Below are 20,908 nucleotides of genomic sequence, written 5' to 3'. Positions count from 1 at the left end.
GCACCACACCCAGCTCGCTAATCTGCTCCTGGTTTTAAATATTTAATCTGTGCTAAGAGATGCTCACACTCCCTCATGCCCTCTCTCCCCTTGCCTGCCCTGCTCCCTCTCTTTAGGGCTGGGTCACTCCCAGATCTATTTCAAACCGAGAGGAGCAGAAAAGCAAGGGGGGGAACAGCCCCTCAGCTGTCCCAGGGCAGGGCAGAGCTGGGGCTAGGAGAGACACCCTGGTGCAGGGAGCAGCGGCCAGGCCAGAGGTAGCAGAGCCGCACCCAGTACACACCCCCGCACCCCCACACCCACCCCAACGCCCAGGCTCAGCACAAACGGGAGAGACGGCGGGCTGAGCCAGGACTGGCGCACCAGCAAACGTTGTCAAAACTCGTTAGGATGCCTGGGCGGAGAACAAAGTGCCCAGCGCCACGAGGGGGATTTCGCTCGCTCGGAGATTTACACAAATTAACTTCACAGCGCGTCTGGAGTGTTAAGATCAACAAGAGCGACGGGAGCTCCAGACAGAGGAGCAGGCTGCCAGATGGGATACCCGGCCCCCAATTCCCCCCCAGCCTGCCCGAGTCCCAGGGCGTGGGGGGAGGCAAGGGCTGGTACGCAGGCTGCATGGAGTCTCAGGGCCTTTCCCCCCAAAGAGAGAGGGGCAGCGCTAGACCAGGCCCCGCTTCCGCATTCACACCCATTTCAGACCAGTCCGCATCCCCTTCCGTGGAGCTCTCTGATTTTCCTCACTCCTGTGAGCCTCTTGGCTGGCCCAACCGTAACGGCCCCCTGTTCCGTAAGGAGCGAAAACGGCGGGTTGAAACTTGGCAACGCAGATGGGCGTTGAGAAGCCAGGGCACTGGGTGGGGACACGAGATCGTCAAGGGCCAGCCCCAGCCGATGGCCGGGCAGTGTCTGGTACCATGGGCCGCAGGTCATGGTCTAGCTGACAGGCATCCACATCAGTCAGCGCGGACCAGCCTTCGCGTTGGCCAAAAACCAGTTACGCCTGGAGAACTAACCCCCCAGCCAACTCCTGCCGAGGGTCTCTCCAGGTCTGGGTTTTGGGGGTCCCTTCGGGTCACTCCGATTGCACAGAGGAAGCCTGCACTGCCATTGCGTAGAGAGGGCCGCTGTCTGCAGGGCTGCTAGCCCTCGAATCCATGGGAAGAAATGACCAGAACGCGTGGCAGCCATCATCTCCTGCAACTCCCCCCCGCCTCCCTTAGCTCCACCATCTCCAGCTCCTGGCTCCCAGCAGAGCGCCGGGGGAGGGAGGCTGCGTCCACGGGGCGAAGGGGCTGCTGTCACAAAGCCAGGAGTGACTCCACAGCGGCCGGCGGGTAAACGGAACTGAAGGCAGCTTGCCTCGGGCACTTCTCTGCCCCTCCAGTCGGTTATTCAGAGGAGACGCACTCGACTGATCTCCCATTAATATCGGATTCGGTTAAAGACACTGGCTTTTCATGTCGACAGCCTCCCGCTGGTCAGCACGGCTGTGATGCGGCTGGGGGAGTTACCGCTCCCTTCACACACCTGGGGGAGGGTGGGGATGTCAGGCTGGTGCGAGTCTAGGGAGCAGATCCTTCCCTCACGACCGGGGCAGCTCCTCGGCCTGCAAACCCGGCTCCTACAGCTCTCGGACGCCAGCAACGGTGAGGAGAGCGAGGCCTGGCACCACCGCAGCACCAGGGATCCCCAAGCAACACCACTGATGGAGTCAAAGCGAATGTCCCCCCGCTGCCTCGCCAGTCTCAGACTAGGATTCCAGCTACCACGTGGCTCTAATACCCAAATACAGCCGTACAATGACTGCGCTCCCCTCATTTAACTCACGCCACGCCTCCCAATGCACAGAGTCCTGCAGCGCGAGGCAGACACACGAAGATCACACTCCCCAGCCACACTCCCCTACCCCACCACTTCCTCCTCCTGCCACAGCACAGGCGTTCAGGCTCAGCCGTCTCCTCTGCAGCCGGCAAAAAGGGATGGTTTGAACCATGGAGACGTTCTGTGCCCTTGTCAAACCAGCATCACTCCACAGGGATGGCTACACACAGAGCCGGTGTGCCTGGACCTGGGGGGATGGAGGGAGGGACATTCACTGTTCATACTGTCCAGGATAGACACAATGCTCAGCACTTGCTTGGCACCTTCTGCCAAGGGTCCCCAAAGGCTGCACAAACGTTTGCCAAGTAAGCCCAGCACACACACATTTTATAGATGGGGAAACTGAGGCACGGAGCAGCCAAGAGCTGGCCACACCGCATGGGAGTGTCAGTATCTGGATTAGAACCCAGGAGTCCTACCTCCCAGTGCCGTGATCCAACCACTGGACACCGCTCAGTGCCAGATCTACTGGTGCACAGGCATGGAATTATCTTCCAGGAGGAGAGAGAAGATGTGCAAAGATGCCATGGTTCTGCACGGTGTAATTTCACTGCTCATTTGTGCAGGAAGGTTTTGGTGCCAGGCCCATCCCCATGGTAACCAGGTGTCTCTGGGGAAAGGACCAGCCCAGAACTGGGAGTTCTCAGCTCAGTCCCAAGAGCCATGGACTGCAGAGGCAGCACGCTCAGTTCCCTACAGAAACCTCTCCAAGGCTCAGGGCTGGGGCACGGCCCAAGTTCCCTCTAAGCCGCACGGCCGCGCAGCAGCCTATCAAGGGCTGCACAGGTGCTCAGGGCTGTGGTGGGGAGCAGCGCCTCTCCCCAGCCCTGGAGCTGCTGCGGCAGGGAGAACCGCCTCTCCCCCACCCAGTCCAGGTGCTACTGCAGTGAGTCCTCTCCCCCCGATGTGGCCCCGGGCAGCCTGCACCCCAAACCCCTCATCCTCGGCCCCACCCCCGAGTCAGGTTCCCAGATCCTGGGCGGGCGTTCCAGTTATCAAGGCAACGCTATGGAGAATCTGAGAGGACCCCTCCCTGGGGTGAGGGGGAGATCAGAGGGCCAACCAAAAAAATAACACCACAAGAAAGACAACTAAGAAGGAAAGGGCAGTGTGGTGAGCACGACCCAGCGGGGCCAAGCCTCTAGCTGGGTTAGGTGTTAAATGCAAAGGGTGGAATCCTGGCTCCATTACGGTCCATGGCAGTTTTGCCACTGATGGCATCAGGGCCTGAATTTCACCCAAATATCCCTCATCTCCCCGCTCCAAGCGCCCTTCTCTGGCCTCACCACCCAGCCACCCAAAGAACAGAGGCTGCCGCTATCTGTCTGTCCAGCAAAGCACACCAGAGCTGTGCCCCTGCGAACGTCTGGAGCGGGCTCCTCGAGGTCATTAGAAAGCAAGGCAGAGGGGCAGGGATAATGGGCTGTTTTACACAGAATACAGGCATGTAATGGGGAGGCAAATGAGGTCAGACACCTTGTTCAGCAGCCACATAAAAGGAGATTTTATTGGCCTACTCCCGCTGGCCCTGTGGCTGCAGCCCAAGCTGGTGGGGGCCAGCTGCCCACTACCTGCACACTGTCTGGCCTGACCGATCAGCTCCCCCCAGACCCCTGGGAGCGTAACTGATGTGAGAAGCCCCAGCGGAGCACCGAGGCTGGCCTTTAACACCCATCGAACATGCTGGGGGGCGGAGCCCAGCTCCCACGAATACACGGCAGCTCCGGCAACACAGACAGACGCTGACACAGAACCAGGGCAGGCTGCCAATGAGGGGGCCAAAGAGTGCCATAAAACCCCTCTCCTCTACCTCCATGGCTGGCCAGGCCCATGCTTCCAAAGCAGAAGCTACTGTGTCCGGGCAGTCGGCCGGCCCCACACTTGTGTCTCCCTCGGTGCACGTCCCATGGCCCGGATGCTCACTTGAGGGACTCAGACACATCTGCCTTTGCCCCTCGAGTGACTGTCGGTGCTGCGGGACCTGCAGAGATTTAGACACCAAAGCCTGATGCCTGGGCCCTACATCAGGGAAGTATCAAGCATGGACCTGAGCTGCAAAGTTTGGATCCAGAAGCATAAGAACATAAGAATGGCCAGACGGGTCATACCAAAGGTCCATCCACCCCAGTATCCTGTCTGCCGACAGTGGCCAAAGCCAGGTGCCCCAGAGGGATTGAACCTAACAGGTAATGATCAAGTGATCTCTCTCCTGCCATCCATCTCCACCCTCTGACAAACGGAGGTTAGGGACACCATTCCTTACCCATCCTGGCCAATAGCTATTAATGGACTTAAACCTCCATGAATTTATCCAGTTCTCTTTTAAACACTGTTATAGTCCTAAAGCAAACTTCTCCAACGTTGGAAGGTTTGAGCTAAGTGGACTCTGAGGGTCCATTCCCACCGCCCGAATGGGCCTCGCGCACCGGAAGGCCCTGGCTTGATGTGCTGTGCTGGCGTCCCTTATCCATTCATCTCACACAGGCACACGTGACCAACCAAATAGTGTTTTTGCAGCATTTCCTGGCAAAGAAAGTGCATGTCAACAGCACATTTTGGGCAAGGCAGTTAATTGACTCCTCTTTTCAGCACATATATAAATATAGAGGTAGCATTAACTGATCCCTCGCAGAAGCCGAAAATGAAAGAATTAATCTTATTTCACTCTTGTGTAACCCTTCATGAAATTAAAATGATATTTTATGTGTGTGTACAAAAGCGGAGCTTTGCTGCAGCTCCTTTAATGAAAATGCCCTTGGAATAAGTAGAACTGTGTAATGAGAAGCCATTAAATGTGTTTTTATCCCATATGCAATTAAACAGTTTTATCACTCGTAGGAGAGTTTCCACTGGTGAGTGTCAGAGCAAACACTGCAGCATCCAGGGGACGAGGAGAGAACAATCTACATTTCTAGGTTCTACAGAATTTTCATGCTTTAATTACTCCTGTACGAACCCCTGGGCTACCCCCTTCCCGCTGACTTCTGGACTTCCTCTGTCCAATGCTCACAGAGCTCTGCGCTCTTACCAGAAATCACTGGCATCACAAATGGTGAATTAGGAAACAAACTAGAAGACAGGATAACTAGTAAAACAAGTGCTCACCTCCTTTTCTCTCCTTTCCACAGAGCCTTTGCTCTAGCAAGGATCCCGAAGTTCTTTCTGAACTAGAAACCACCATTCCTCCAGCTGTAACTTCTTAACACCCCACATCCACAACAATGCTACACAGCTGCAGAGTTATCATTGCTCATGGCTTTATTTAATGTTTTTTTTTAAACGAACCAGCTCCTGGAGTCTTGTGATTTTTTTTTAAAATGAAAGCTGAAATTCTCAAATAAAGTCACTTTTTTAACCCTCCTAGTTGTGGAGGAAAAAAAATTCAGTAGGAACCACTGTGATCATCTAGTTTGCCTTCCTGTATAGCACAGGCCATAGGACTTCTTTAAATTAATTCCTGCTTCACGTCCTATAGCTGTGATTGAACTAGAGCACATCTTTTAGAAAAACGTCCATCCTCATTTAAAAGTGTTCAGTGATGGAAAATCCACCAGAGTCCTAGGCAAATTGCTCCAATAGTTAAAAATTTGCACCATATTTCAAGTCTGCATTTGTCCAGCTTCAACTTCCAACCACTGGATCTTGCCAGACCTCACTCCAATAGATTAAAGAGCCCTGTCATATCAATTTTCTGTTCCCCATACAGGTAAATACAGCTGTCTGGCCTGACCGATCAAGTCACCCTGTAGCCTTCTCTTTGTTAAGCTAAGTAGATTGAGCTCCTTCAATCGTTCTTCTGGCTCTTTACTGAACCCTCTCCAGGTTTTCAACATGTTTCTTGAATTGTAGACCCCAGAACTGGACACACACTTCCAGTAGCAGTCACACCAGATAACCTTCCTGCTCCTATTCCAGATTCCCCTATTTATACATCCCAGGTTCGCACTAACCTTTTTGGCCACAAACTCGTACTAGGAGCTCACGTTCAGCTGATTATCTACCACAACCCCCTAGTCTTTTTCAGAGTCCTTGCTTCCCAGGACAGAATCCCTCATCCTGTAAGCATGGCCAACAGTCTTTGTTCCTAGATGTATATATTTACATTTGGCTGTATTAAGAGGTATACTGTTAGCTCGCGCCCAGCTTACCAAGTGATCCAAATCGCTCTGTATCAGTGACCTGTCCCCTGCATTATTCACCACTCCTCCAATCTTTGTGTCATCCATAAATGTCAGCAGGGATGACTATGTTTTCTTCCAGGGCCCTGACAACAATGTTGAACAGCATAGGGCCAGGACCCAGTCCCTGCGGGACCCGCCGAGAAACGCAGCTGCTTGACGACGATTTCCTGTTTACAGTTACATTTTGAGACCTTTCAGTCGGCCAGTTTTTAACGTGTGCCATGTTGATTTTTTATTGTTCTTCTTTCTTAAACAAAATGTGCAGTGCCAAAGTACGTGCCCGACAGAAGTCTATTACCTCGACACTATTACCTTGATCAACCAGACTTCTAATCTCATCCAGGAATGATATCTAGTTAGACATCTATTTTCCATAAACCCAGGCTGATTGGCATTAACTAACTTTTAATTCTTTATTAATTGAAGTTCCATTCCATTATTTGGCCTGAGTTTGATGTCAGGCTGACAGGCCTAGAATTACCTGGATCATTCCCTTTACCCGTTTTAAAATACTGGAGCAACAGCTTTCGTCCAGGCCTCTGGAACTTCCTCAGTGTTCCAACACTTGTTAAAAAACAACATTAATGGTCAGAGAACTACTTGGCCAGCTCTTTTAAAACTCCTGGATGCAAGTTCTGTACCTGCTGATTTAAAGCTGTCCACCTTTAGGAACTGCTGTTTAACATCCTCCTTAGTTACTTTGGGAATAGTAAGTATTTCTTCATCAACATACGATTCTGGCTTTTCCGCAAATACACAACAGAAATAGTTATTGAACCTCTGAGTACTCTACCTCTTCTGCATTATTATTGACAATTCTACCATTTCCATCTAAAAATGGACTAATACCATCGTTAGGGTTTACGCATACACTTTAAGGCCAGAAGGGACCATCATGATCTGGTCTGACCTGTTGCACATTGCAGGACACAGAACCTCACCCACCCACTCCTAAACCCTCGCTGAGTTACTGATAAAATCCCTTCTTATTGCCCTCCGCTCTGCCATAGAGTTCTCCTGGTATTCTTTTGCTTCCCGTATCAATTTTCTACAATTTCTAGCTTTTAATATCATATTCATCACTATCAGCTTCCTTTTTTCCATTTCTAATTTATGTATTTTTAAAAAAATATTATAGCGGCTTTCACCTCCTCTCTAACCCAGGCTTATTTGTTTTTAAACCAGTGCAGCCTTTTCTCTCAGTTGTGGCTTTGTGGGCATCCAGTAAAATGCTCCTACAAAGTTCCTAATTATCATTAACAATTTCCGGATTAAATTCTTCCTCCTAGCTGATTTGGCTCATAATTGTTTTCAGCTTTGTAAAACTGGCCCTGAAATCTGGAAACATGACCCAAAGGCTCAAAAACCAAAAAGCAAATAAAATAAGTGGGGTTCATATTAAGTCTCACATTTTTGGGCTCTGAAACAGGGTTTTTGACTGCTTGGGGATACCAATACTGCAAAAGTTTGGGACAGGAAGTGAAGCAGCAGCTGTAGTCTCCTGGTTCAAGCCGCACCCTCCCCCCCATACTTTAACCTGCAATTCACGCCCTTTCAAGGGCGTTGGGTGGAAAGTTTGACAGGGAAGCTGCAAAGCTACAGATTGAAACCCACCCTACGCACACCTTAAACTGAGAGCTGTGCATGCTCTGTCCACTAGGACACATTCCCCTCCTGAATAGCTCTGGTGGGAGACAGACCTGCACACAGGGGCAAAGCATCTTCCGTCTTTATTTTAAAACACACATCTGCCAGCCAGTCTGATCCTCTGCCTCATTTGGTTACTGTTTTGGGGGTTTCACATGTAGTCCCCTTCCCAGGGCCGGCTCCAGGCACCAGTGCAGCAAGCAGGTGCTTGGGGCGGCCAACGGAAAGGGGCGGCACGTCCGGCTCTTCGGAGGGAAGGACCCGCCACGGAATTGCTGCCGAAGAATGAAGTGGGGGCGGTAGAGCTGAAGTGCCGCCAATTGCGGCTTTCCTCCCCCCCCCACCGCTTGGGGCGACAAAAACGCTGGAGCCGGCCCTGCCCCTTCCCCTCCAAAATGCTATTTCTTGCAAATTAAAATAAGTATAAATTGCCAGGAACCTCCAACAGAGCCCAAGACGACAGCTCTCCTTAGCCGTTTAATGACACACTTAGAGCTGCGTTCAGAGCTCTGGACAGGGCGGCGTAACCTTTTAAAACCCAGCCCTTATGCCCTCCACAGCAAACGCACGCACAGCGTCCTTCAGAAGGTAGCGAAATGCAAAATCTCCCCCCCTGCTCGCCCCATGGGAGTAATGACACACAGGCCCCCAGCCTGCTAGAAGAGGTGCGCAGGCTCTAGTGGGCCAGGCGTGAAATCCAATCATGCTAAAACAGTGTTTACGGTAAAAGGCGGCGTTTTATGTTAGCAGTCAAACCCCTTTGTTCCTTGGCAGGCTTTGGTAAACAAACGGCACTGGTTATCTCATCTTTCTAAAAAGCACCTGCGAAAAAAATAAAACACAGCTCAGCAAAGCACTTGATGTGCTGGGAACAGGTGGGTTTATTCCACAAACCTTTGATGCAGTTTGTTCAAAGCAAGGACACGGAGCATCACACTCGGAGGACTTCTCTGCCACGTCAATGCTTGCAGCTACTCATGTGTTTTAGTTTCTGCCTAGCTCACCCGTCCGCCACCCCTTCCACCCAGCAGCGCATGCAGCAGAACCTGCTAGCCACCAACCTGACAAGACTTCGCACTTATCTAGTGCTTTTCATCTTCAAAACACTTTGCACATCGTTAACTCATTAACCCACATAGCACCTCTGGGAGGGGAGCCTTTTAGATCCTCATTTTACAGACTGGGGGAAACTGGGGCCCACAGCTAAATGAGTTGCCCAAAGGGTCTTCCCCTATTCGATCTCCTGGCTCCCAGGTCAGTGGTCAGGCTAGCCTTCTTCCCCCTCCAGGCTGGGGAGCTGAAAGTCCTACAGCGTGTTTCAAATGCATCATGATAAAAGTTCCAATTGCCGCTGCAGATCAGTCTCTGCGCAGAGCAGAGAGGCCATGTGATTAAAAATATGACATGATCAGAGGTTCTACCAGGCTGGCAAGAAAGAATGGGAGTTTTCATTTAATTAAAAAAAAAAAAATCAAGGCTGTGAACCACTAAGCGCTCACACTTTGAAAAAGCCTATTTCTCATTAACATTCTCCATCTCGGGGGAGCTATGGGCCCCATTCTGTCCTTGGAGGTGCATGTGGGCGCAATTTTACCTTGGGCTAACAATACAGCAGGTCCTCCAGGTTGGTTCTCGGTCTCCAAACTAGCAGCCTATGACGCTTCTTTTAGCGGTCAGCATCTTACCAAATTGCAAGCCCTTACGTTTGAATACAGCTAATTTGCTCGGCAGCAAAAAGTGACCTGGCAAAGGGGTCCATCTGGTTAATCCATAATCAATATTTTCCATGGTGCAGCTTTAATTTTAGACAGCAGTGTGTAAATTAAACAATATTTATCAGCCAATAAAAGGAGCAATTCAAATAGGCACAGTAATTACTCCCCCAGAGTGGCACTACATCTCCGGCAATCTGAGGAGTCTCTCTCCACGTGGGGCTGGTCAAGGCTGTATTTTATACATGAAACGTGTAGCACAGAAGAGAAAAAAAAAAAAAAAACAACAACTAACAGAATGGACGCCCCCCCTCCCCAACCCTTCCTATATGTACCTAATTTGGAGTGCACAAATCTGCTGCCACTGATGAAAATGACCTTTCTGACCAATGTCACCCAGACCTTCACCTCCCCTGCAGGAACAGTGCAAGTGGGAATTACTAGCTAAGACTTCAGCTGTCACAGCCCCCACAATAAGCTGATGGAGAAAAGCGCTAGTGGAACAAATCCTGGCAGAAACAGGCTCTTTAATTCCCTCACAAGTCAGCGTTCCCTAAAACGCCCACCCTAAGATCCCCACGTCCGCTTGGAACACACGCCCTTCGCCTGCCTTCCTTCAGGGCTGGAGGTTCTGCTCTTTGGGCTGATGCCAGGACAGCAAGAGCTCCAAACGCCGGGGGTTCTTGGCTTCATACCATGGGCAGGAACAACAAAGACTTTAGAAGTGGCATCAAAAGCTGAGCTAAGGACTTCAGAAGGCAGACTGAAAACCTGGGCCTGATAAGCAACCGAAATCCTTTAGTAGCTATACAAAGAAAGTTGTGTCAGAAACAGGCATGCACTGAAATGTCTGAACAGTCTTATCAACACAGGCACTATCTCTCTGCGTACAGCCCCGCTGTCAGCACGGAGTGCTCTGCCCCCAGCCTGCACCGAGCCCTGGCATGAAGCAGCCATCAAAAGAAAGACAGAGACGAGACCACGGCGGGGCGGGCGGGCTGCGGGGGTGGGAACGAAACTTGCTCTGTTGAGAAAACGTTGGCTGTGAAAGATGTGGCTTTGTGGAGCGGCCAAACGGTCTCTCAAAGCCAAACGCCTGCCGCAGCCCTCCCTGCTGCTGTGCACACACAGCGGGGCCCAGACACCCGTGCAGAGGCTCACCCCGGGGCTGCAGCCCCGCTGGAGACAAACGGAAACCTCTGAGGCCCTGGAGCGGCAATTGCACCCAACGAGCCGAGATGGAGGCCAGTGGACAAGCAGGTGGGAACTCTTCTTTGCTCTTCCCAGCGGGAACCTCTGTGCAAAGGCTAAAGTCACCTTGAAAGCGAGGTAAGTGCCCCGGCTACAAGATGAAGCCCAGGCTGACACAGGCAGCTGGAGTCCCAAACAGAGGCAGCCTCCTTTCCCGGGCCGCCAGAGCGGTCCGGTGATCAGCTCCACTCGGGGCTGCTGTGACGTATGACATGAACAGCACCCCCTGGGCGAGGGCAGGGAGATGTAAGGCTCCCGTTGGGACAGGAGTCGCACGGAGCACTCCTCGGATCCGGAGCCACCAGAGCAGCATGTGGCGGACTCCTCAGCGGCGTCCGCTGTTGAGATTTCCCGTATGGTCCGTTCAGAGCCGAGGGCGTGCTCCACTCAAGACAAATCCAGGGAGGTGCTGGGCGCAGAGATCCGAGAGCACGACGCTCGCCCCGGCAAGCCAGCCGCATGCGGAGCCCAGAGGAAGGAGGCAGTTGGGCCCCTCATTTAGGTTTATTCCTCATAACGTATTTTAGCAGGGCTGCGATTCGTCTCCTCTCAGCATGGAGAGGCCAATTCTCCCCGACCATCCCCTTGCGTGATCAAGCCCACCAATGCCCAGGGCGCTCGGAGGGAACACCACCCCATCAGTGCACACCCCCGGTGGCGGGGGAGAAACCAGTCCAGTGCCCGGCCCCTCTCTGCACTGCAATACACACCGCAGCTTCACACGTGACCTATAAAGCCCTAAACAGTCTCTGGGGCCAGGTTTGCAAAGATCTTCAGGCGCCAAAGGATGCAGATAGGTACCTAGTGGCATTTTCAAAAGCACCATAGGTCCCTAGTGCCGTTCTGCATCTTTAAGCATCTAAAGACATTTGATAAATGGTCTAAGATACCAAAGACCAGATTATCTATCAGAGCAAGTTAGCCTCAGTGCCTCCTTCCGCAGGTTGGCCGCTCTCCTCCTCCCAGAGGCCACAGTATTTAGAGAGTGACAACTGTAAATTCCCCCTTGTCAAACCTGTTGCTTGACTAATTACCGTCACAGTCACCCACTCCTGATGGAAGCTAGTGTCCGGGCTATGGCCACAGATCCTCAGAAACCACACAACCGCAAGAGTCAATCAGAGCAACCAACCAAGAGTTACCTCCAAAGGGGGCGGGCAGAGGATGACCTGTGCTCCCTAAAATGCTGATGGCAGGCAGACGCCTCTCCTCTGAGTCACTTGCTGCAGGAAGTTGTGTTCAGGGCGCGGCTGCCCTTTGCATTAGTGCTGGACAAGGGGGTATGTGTTGATAGCATGACTGTCTTTCTGACCCTGAAAGCTGCCTGACGTGCTGTCCAGGAGCAGAGGTGTTGGCCCCAATGTCCTGGCCCAGCTCCAGTTTGGAAATTACATTTGGTCTCTTCTAAAATTACCCAGGCAGCCTCAATAGGATGTGGGAGCCTCTACTTCTTGGTGGCTTTTGTGATCTGTTTACTAAGTGAGGGACTGAGACCACAAGCTCATTTCACACAGCCCACGAGACAGCCATCAGATACTAACAACGTGCAATCCTTATTGACCTGGGCCGGAATTGAACCGGCAACCTAGAACTCAGAGGTTCTGGTAGCTGTCCAGCCCCGCCACTTGCTATAGTTCAGGCGTCCCTGAGAATCTATTTTTAATTATTTTTTTAAATAGAAAGCGAGCGCCTGGCTCAGGAAGCGCTCCATAACGCTGAGCTAAATATTGATCCCAACCAATTACAGATGTGCACTTCCTGCTCACACCACCGCAGATGCACTAACAACCCGGCCTAGCAGCAGATGCACTGGCGTCTAACGGAAGGCACATATCAAGTGACATTTAATTAAATATAAGCCACTGCTACATCACTGCAGAGAGCAGGAGAACAGGGGTTGGCCAAGCTGAGAGGGATATTATTTGATTTATAATTTAAATAAAGCTCAGAATTCCTGTAACACAAGGAGAGTAAAATCAAAGGGGCCCAGCCTGCTGAAGTTAATTGGATGTGATATTTTCCGAGGATGCCTCCTTTTGCAGCGCATCCCTGCTCCTCTGCAAGAAGACCAGGAAACGGAGAGGGGGTCTGGGGGAGGATATGGAAGGCCAAGGCATTGGCTCACTGTGCTGGACCCCCCCCCCCCCCGTTCCCTCCTGTCTGCCCAAAAGCTGGGTGTCCATGCAGGACTTTTCCTCTGCCGAAAGCAAACAGCCCCCCTCCTCCTCACTCACCCAGGGAACTGAGCTTGAAACCACAACGCCAAGGGCCTGGCCGAGCGGCTCGATAAATCTGACAGGAAACACACTTAGAGATAGCAATAAGTGGCCCTGTGGGTCCAGAGGGAGGCTGGGACGGGCGGGCGACAGCCTAACGCGCTGGCTTTAAGAGCTATTATTGGTTTAAAGTCTAGCTGGAGACCGATGCCTGCAGCAGCTGCATCATGGGCGAAATCCCACACGGCTGCAGGATGTCCCACAGTGCTCTGGGGCATGCACGACAGCCTTGCTGGGGAGCCCAGCACTGAAGAAGCTGTAATGAAAAGCATCTCTTCACACAGCAGAGATGAGCTCTGCTGTCCCCCCTCAAGGGTACCTTGCCTTCCCCTCTCTGAGAGCCACGTGCCCAAACGTTTCCAGGAGCACAGGGCTGGAACGTGGGTCTGATCCATACTGCCAAGGCACTCCTTAGAATCGCTGATTGTAGTGAGGGGCCATTCAGATTCTCCAAGTCAGCACAGGGACAGCACATGGAGGGCAGGGGATATTTGTCAGAGTTAAACTGAAAACAGCAACATCTTCCTGCCTCGGAGAGACAAGGCCTAGAACGACCTGCCGGGCATGGGTCTCTGCGGGGGGAGGCACACTGGAGCTGTTCGCCAACAAATTTGATAGCGTCCTGGGGGGGGGGGGGTGGGGGGAGACAATGAAACGAACGTGGGTGAGTGGAACCCTCTTATCTTCAGAAAGGGAGAAACTCCAGCCACAGACGAGAGCCTTATTTACAGCTCAGTGAAGTTTGTGATTCCTGGTGGAACAAAGACTTTAGACCTGTGGCACCAGGACTTGAAGCCCCTAGGCTGGGGGATTCTAAGGAGCAGACAACAGAGCTGTGTAAAAAGAGGCAGCGTGGCCTAGTGGACAGGACTCTGGCCTAGGACTCAAGAGACTTGGGCTCTATTCCTGGCTCTGCTGCGTGACCTTTGTTGAGCGTGCCCTCTTCCTGCAGACTGCTGGCTCTTGGGGGCAGGGACTTCCTCTCACCATGTGTTTGCACAGCACCTAGCCCAGAGTGGCCCAGATATTGGTCAGGGCCAGTAGGTGCTACTGTAACACAAACACCAAACAACAGGTGGGCATTTTGGAAGGCTTCCATGAAGCAGATTCACAGGTAACTAGATTCGTGTTACTCTGGCTACCTTGGGTGCGGAAACAAAGGGTGTCTAGGCCAATGTGGTCCAGGTGCCCTGGTAACCTCCACCGTGTCTGGGTAGTGGTGGTACAAGAGGTTTCAGAACTTGCTGGACTGTGTTTTTCCAGAATCTCTGGGTGGCTTTTCCAAGATTGAGAAAGATGGTTTGGCCTTGGTGCAGTGGCGAGTCTGAAACTGTCCAGTCAGGACTCGGGATGGCAAAATAGAGCCCAGACGCCTTCAACCAGCCAGCAGCCTTCCCTGCTACAGGCCCTGCTCTGCTCCTGGCACGCGCTGGGGCCCCTCATCCAGCTCCGGCTCTCTCCCGGAGAGGTGGAGGAGAAGGCATTGCTGGCTCTTGGAGATTCAGATGAGAAGCAGGCCAAAGGCCCAAGAAGTTCCATGAGGGATCTCGCAGCGGATGTGGCGTGGGTCTGGAGAAGACACTTCTCTCCTCTGTAGGAAAGGAAGCCTCTGACTGGAGAAGTCCTGCTCTGTTCCCCAGCCCCAGCCTCTCTGGCTTCACCTCAGCCCAACCCTTATGTCAACACTCGGAACCACCCGCTCCAGTAAGACCCTGAGTGAGGTCTGGGCAGATTTACACCCAACGTCACCAGTAGCACACAGCTCTGAGCCCTCCGCCACCCCGTCCTCACCAGTCCTCGCCACAGGCCGAGGAGCAGTCGAAGCCATTGCGCTGGTTCGGGGCAGACGGGCTCACCGCCGCACACGGCAGCACTGCATTTCAGAGCGGCCCCAGCAGTGGGGACCCCACCAAGGCCCCCCACTGCCCTCCCATACCAACTAAGCAACTCACGAAGCCCGTGTGCACTGGTCGCTTTCCAGATGCCATGGGGAAAAAGTGTAAAGGGAGAAAAAGCAATTAACCAGCAAGAGAGAGGGGAAGGGAAACCCTAGGGTGGGGCCCCACCTGGGAGGCCAGGGCACCGGGTCCAGAAACGTCAGTGACACACGCAGCTCCCGGCGCAGGCGGGGACATTAGTCAGCTCACCTTTTACGTGAAATTAATACAAAAATTAATCAGAGGCGCAGGCAGGATAATAGGATTTCACAGTGGTGCCAGGCCAGGCGGCCACCGTGCCGAGCGCCAGACTCATTTAATATCGACAGAAACAGTGCCAGAGGACAGAAATAAGACCCATAAAGATAATTACTGAGATACTCAGGAGCAAATTAAGCAATCAGAGGCACTTCTAAATTGTGGCTCGTTGGAAAAGAATGCTATCTTTTTCGATTACCTAAGCAGGCGTTTAGCAGGAGACTCATCTGCCCCATGCTGCACGGGGCCCGGGCTCACCTTTCATTCTGCTTTGCAGGGCTGATGGCAGCTTCCCCTCCCAGTTTGCCACAGGTGTAATAAATAAAGAGGGGAAAATTATATTCAAAAACAGATGCCTGGCCCTGGATGTCACCTGCAATTTAATCTGAAATAGCAGGAGGCCGAGAGAAAAAGATGCGTGCTGCATTTTCCCATAACGAGCGGAAACATACGGTCAGCTAAACTTTGATTAAGGTGACCTGGCTGGCGGGCGGGCGGAGGCAGCGAGTGCATTGTGGGGGAGTGGGCTAGTAGGAGACTGTTGCCGAGAGAGGACAGAGTAGCTCCGAAGTGGCATAAAGCGAATCAGTGGCCCGTGGATCTCTTCTTACCCGCCCCTCGGACTTGGGGGAGGGGGGGGAGCGCTAGGGGGCAGGAGGAGGAGAACCCGGCTCAATAAAGACAGCAGCAGTGAGAGAAAGGGACAAGCAAGGCCTACAAAAAATGCTACAAGCAAAGAGACAAACAGGTGCGCCTGGCATGGCTGGCCCAGGATAGGGGAGAGTGTGAAGAGCCTCCCCCCCCATGCAGTTATCAGGCACAAGCGCTGTCCCTGCACTGCCTGCTCCCTCTGAGCACCCTGGGGCAACAGCCACCATACAGGGGCCTTGCTCCCTGGCATCGGCCAGCAGAGCATGCGGCACCCTCCGTCTGGGCTGGTGCAGGCGGCACCCAACGCCTCCCAGATTTCCCCCGGAGAGGCCAGAGCTGCACCTGCACGCAGCCCAGTGACTCAGCGGCACAAGCTAGCCCGAGTGCCCGGAGAGCACTGGGATACTCGCATCTGGGGACGGCAACGCACGCCACTGCTGCTCCTCTGCTCACACTGGGCATCACACCGACGTTACCAGCCCGGTAAGAAATGCCATAAATAATTAACAACGAAACCATGGCTGTCAAAAAAAACGCACAAAACGGTCCCTCTCCCACTGAATTTGCAAAATCCAGTTGGTTGCCTTCGAGCAAATCAGCCAGAATCGGCTGCATGGCAACTCGTTGCTGTATAGGCCTTCAGGTGCCAGAGCTACTGGCCTCGGCAGCGGGGCCAAGAACTGGATGTGCATGGAGGCTGCACGCCACTCTCTCCCTTCCGCACACTGGGGACTCTGCACCTCTGCTGTGTCTGTTCTAGAGGGAGAAGGGCAGGACCCCTTGGCACCATCACTCCAAGGTCTTCTCACACCTGCTCTGCACATGCTCACGTGAGGCTTAGGCTCATAGGGAATCAGGCTCAATCCCAACCCTGGGAGGCAGGGAAGGTCCCATTCAGCTGTGGCATGGATCGGATGTTGGGCAGCCAGCCACTGCACCTATTCACCTGATCCCGATCTCTCCCCGACACGAACGCTTCGCTCGCTCTGTTATTCCACTTGCCACTCAGTGCACTAACAGCAGGGCAGCATATGTTTCAGACCCGCGGGTCACCCCACCACGGGACTTCACTCATTCCACGACACGTGGTAACATCTCACACGGGACCGGGTGCACAAAGGCCTATTAACTCCCCCACTTCCAAAGCTCCTTGGTAATTTAGACACATTTCAGACAAGGAATCCTCCCCCAGCCTGAACATCCACAAGGCAGAACACAGGAAGAACCCAGCCCTTGCTCGTGAACCTGCCAGCACCCGAAGTAGATTGTGCACTAATTGATCCATTGAAGGGGCTCGGGATTCCTTGCGCCCCCTCTGTCCCGAATGGGAGGAGGAGGAAGGTGATGGTCTTTCCAAAAACTTTCCTCCTTTTACTGAGTGCAGCATTAGGCAGGCTGGTGGGTGTTTCCCAGGATCAGCCTCTATGGTTCAGAATCCCTCGCAAACGACAGCTTGCAGACATGCCTGTTGTCAATATTAGAGAATGACAAGCCATCCTCACCCCCCCGGCCCACCCCTAGCCCTGAGTCCCACGGCAGTCGGGGAAGGGAACCTCTGAAGCCCTGCGCGCACGTTCCCTGAGCCTGGCTCAGAAGAAACGTAGCTCGGTATCCAGGCGTGACTAAATAGCAGTAGTTTTACAACAGCAACACTCAGTTGCCTTCCGGATGGTAATAAGAAAAAGACCTGAGCGACGCTGTAAGCTCTGAGCAAGCGTCTACATGCACAGACACACGCTTGGTTCGCTCCGCACGCTGAGCCAGCAGTGGGCTGCAAGACAGAGCTCTGCGAGAGAGGAGAGGGGGTGGCAACCTTCCCGTTCTGGCACAGGGAGCAGCTGAATGCTCAGTGGGGAGAGCCCCTGGCGTCCTTCTCCACTGAGTCTATTGGAAACACTGGGAGGATCTTCCTCTGGGGCACAAGAGGAACTCAGCCCTGGTCTACACTAGGTGGGGGGTCGACCTAAGATACGCAACTTCAGCTATGCGAATAGTGTAGCTGAAGTCGGCGTATCTTAGGTCGACTTACCTAGCCATGAGGACGGCGGCGAGTTGACCGCTGCCGCTCCCCCATCGACTGCTTCCGCCTCTTGTGAACTGGAGTTCCGGAGTCGATGGAGAGCGTGTTCGGGGATCGATTTATCCACGTCTAGACGAGACTCGATAGATCGATCTCTACCCGCCAATCCGGTGGGTAGTGAAGACCTGCCCTCAGAGAGGAACGTGAACTGAAAGGAAAGGTGCCTTCAGAAATACAAACAAGTTTGTAGATTAAGGCCACATGGGCCCACTGTATCATCTAGCCTTAACATGGGCGTTCCCCTAACTAATTCCTGCTTCACGTCCAATAGCTGTGGTTGAACTTGTTTTTTCTAAAAGATACAGTCATCTGATCACTTCAGACCCTTCCCATCTCGACTTAAAACGGCAAATTCAGCAGTTGGTTTGATTGTGCTGGGGTGCACAGGTAGGGGAAAATACGTCTCCAGGAAAATACAGATCATTAACCAAATACCTTGGGGCTGTCACACGCTAAAAAGCGGAGCTTTAGTAGTTGATTTGTCTTCAGCCCGGAACGCTTACAAATTCAACTGAGACCAGTAGAAAAATATCCACTCCCCTCTTTAAAACACACATTCATCACTTGAGAATCTTAATGTGTCTTTCCCAGCCGGAGAGGTCAAACCCGCCTGCCTAAAGCAGGCTCATTAAATATACATTTAATCATGGTTTGGATTGAGAGACAAAGGCTGCGCGAGACAGGTGCTTTACTGGAGTGACCTTTTGGAACCCATTTTAATGTAACTAGTTTACAGCTTATCTGAAAGGCCAGCTCGTCAGGAACAACAGAGCTACAGCAAAACTGGGAAAAGTAATTATAGGAGAGGGAGGGGGAAGGGTGGGTTAGAGATATTTTAAGGAGGCTTCAGAGCAGGTGTTTGCCACGGCGCTTTGGAGACATTGCTGCAAAATTTTCTGAAGTTCGACTTATCAGCCGAAGCGACTCAATTTAATTCGCTTATCGCGTCTCCTTCCTTTCCCCCCCTCCCTCTCCTGATTTTCCTGTTCTTTTTAATTACCAGTTAAAGAAACGTCTTTTTCATTGAGACAAGAAGCATCAAAGCAGCAAGTAGGCAAATGCTTCCTATCCGGGAGGAAGGGAACTGGACTCGGGCTGCCTTCCATCCCCCCCAGCAGGAGAGGCACAGGGCAGAGAGGGGCCTCAGGGCTAACCCGCTCCATGGGACAGGGTGCTTGGAACAGACAGCTCAAGGGACAGCCAAGCACGAAGCCTGACAGAGCCAAGGAAGGTTTGAAGGTCAATGAATAACTTGATGCCAGGAAATGAACTGGGGAGGAAGCCCCCTCTCAGTGCACAGCATCTGCCGCCTCCCTGGCAAAGTCCCAACCGGCACTTACACTTCCGCGGCTCCAGGGTCTTGTTTGGACATGCGAGGTGCTGGGCTGGCGGGTTCTGGGTTCTCTGGAGACAGGCCAACATGGTCCAAGTGTTGGAGAGCGCTGCTGGAGTCACGACTGGAGACCCTCACGCTGCAAACAGACAGAAAGGGAAGGCGTCAATAAGCAAATGGGATCGGCCATGGCAGCTGAGCGTCACATGGCCTCTCTCCCCCTCACGAACACTGCATGTGGCTGGGAAAGCCAGCCTGGGAGCTAGAGAGCGTGTGATGGGCGGGTAACGCTGGGTCGACGTGCATTAAAAGCAACGTTTGTCAGAAGCCCAGTCATAGGCGCCGACTCTGTGGGTGCTCTGGGGCTGGAGCACCCATGGAGAAAAATTGGTGGGTGCAGCCAAGCTCCCCGCCCCAGCTCACCTCACCTCCTCCCCTGAGCATGCTGCGTCCCCGCTTCTCCTCCCAGCGCTTGCCGCCGCAAAACAGCTGTTTCGCAGTGTAACAAGCTGTGGGAGAGAGGGGGAGGAGCGGGAACGCGATGAGCTCAGGGGAGGAGGTGGGGCTGGTGTGGGGATTTGGGGAAGGAGTCCAATAGGGATAGGAATGGGGGCGGTGCAGGGGTGTAGTCAGGGCAGGGCCGGGGGTGGCGGCGGGGGTCAAGCACCCACCAGCGCCAGGAGAAGTTGGCGCCTATGAGCCCAGTGACCACAACTGGTTTATACATTTCCTGTTAACGTTGGATGGGAGAAGACCTTTCTTACACACCACGGAAATTTCATCCCATTCTAGGTTTTCTCCAACAGAAAATCAAAACCTGAACAATTTGTAGTTTAAGACTGAAAACATTTATTTTTCATACCCCCTGTCGCTCCAAAATCCTCTCTACCCCCCAAAAATATTTGCTTCGTTCCCACTCCAGCCCCGCAGGTAACATCCCCTCAACAGGGCGGCACAGGACACTGGCACGCGACTTTCACGCTTGTGCAGCGGGACATTTGCAACGGCAGCTCCAGAAGGCTCTGCAGGTTACCGAGGGCCTGGGCTCCTTGGCTGCCTTCACTGCAACCCAGGTGTGATTTTACTTCGAGATATCTACATATAAAGCCCTAGTGGAGACAAAGCTCTGCAGCTTTTATCTTGATGTAGCTAGGTGAGCGGGGGATGGGGGGGGAGCATCGTGTTGACCTTGGCTAGCTACTTGGAGGTAAAAGCTACTTGCACAGTGTCTGCGCTAGGTCTTTACTGCCTGGTAGTTATCCCGAGCAAACTACCTAGATGTTCGCACACGCCTCCCTGGCAGTGACACCCGAGGCCCGGGGCTGCCGGAGGCAGGGCTGTGTGTTTGGAGTTCCTATAACAGGGGGCTGCCTTAGGACAGACTCCAGGCGAGCAGATCAAACCCCATCAGCGAGGGATGCCCCCCATCTGCTGTGAGACACGCTGACATCACACAGAGGGGGCAAAGGGCAATGTGCACGCCCCACACCGCTCGCTAACGCCTCTAAGATGTCCTGCCCATTAATTATCCAGCCTCCTGAGTGGATTCCGCACGGCTATCTCCAGGATCCAGGGTCACACATGGCCGTGAAGTTATCAGTGTCTAGCTATGATGACCGTGCTCCCCACCCAGAAAGGCAGCGAGAGCTCCTGTCCCAAAGAACTTCCTATCCCACATAAAGGGCGAAGGGAGGGGAG

At 53.0% G+C, this 20,908-nt stretch overlaps 1 protein-coding gene across 4 annotated transcripts in view; it reads right to left on the bottom strand.

Annotated features, from left to right (window-relative positions):
* The window catches only part of FAM222A (family with sequence similarity 222 member A), a 108,746-nt gene that overhangs the window by 33,709 nt on the left and 54,129 nt on the right, over positions 1-20,908 (bottom strand). For all 4 annotated transcript variants that reach the window (XM_054006951.1, XM_054006952.1, XM_054006954.1 and 1 more), the window contains one exon: positions 19,218-19,349. In XM_054006951.1, the coding sequence (XP_053862926.1) occupies positions 19,218-19,299 (82 nt within the window). In that variant the 5' untranslated portion in view covers positions 19,300-19,349. The remainder of the gene's footprint in view (positions 1-19,217; positions 19,350-20,908) is intronic.

The sequence above is a fragment of the Malaclemys terrapin genome, chromosome 16 (genome assembly GCF_027887155.1).
Source record: "Malaclemys terrapin pileata isolate rMalTer1 chromosome 16, rMalTer1.hap1, whole genome shotgun sequence".
Lineage (NCBI taxonomy): Eukaryota > Metazoa > Chordata > Testudines > Emydidae > Malaclemys > Malaclemys terrapin.
This window is presented reverse-complemented; position numbering and strand designations above follow the sequence as displayed.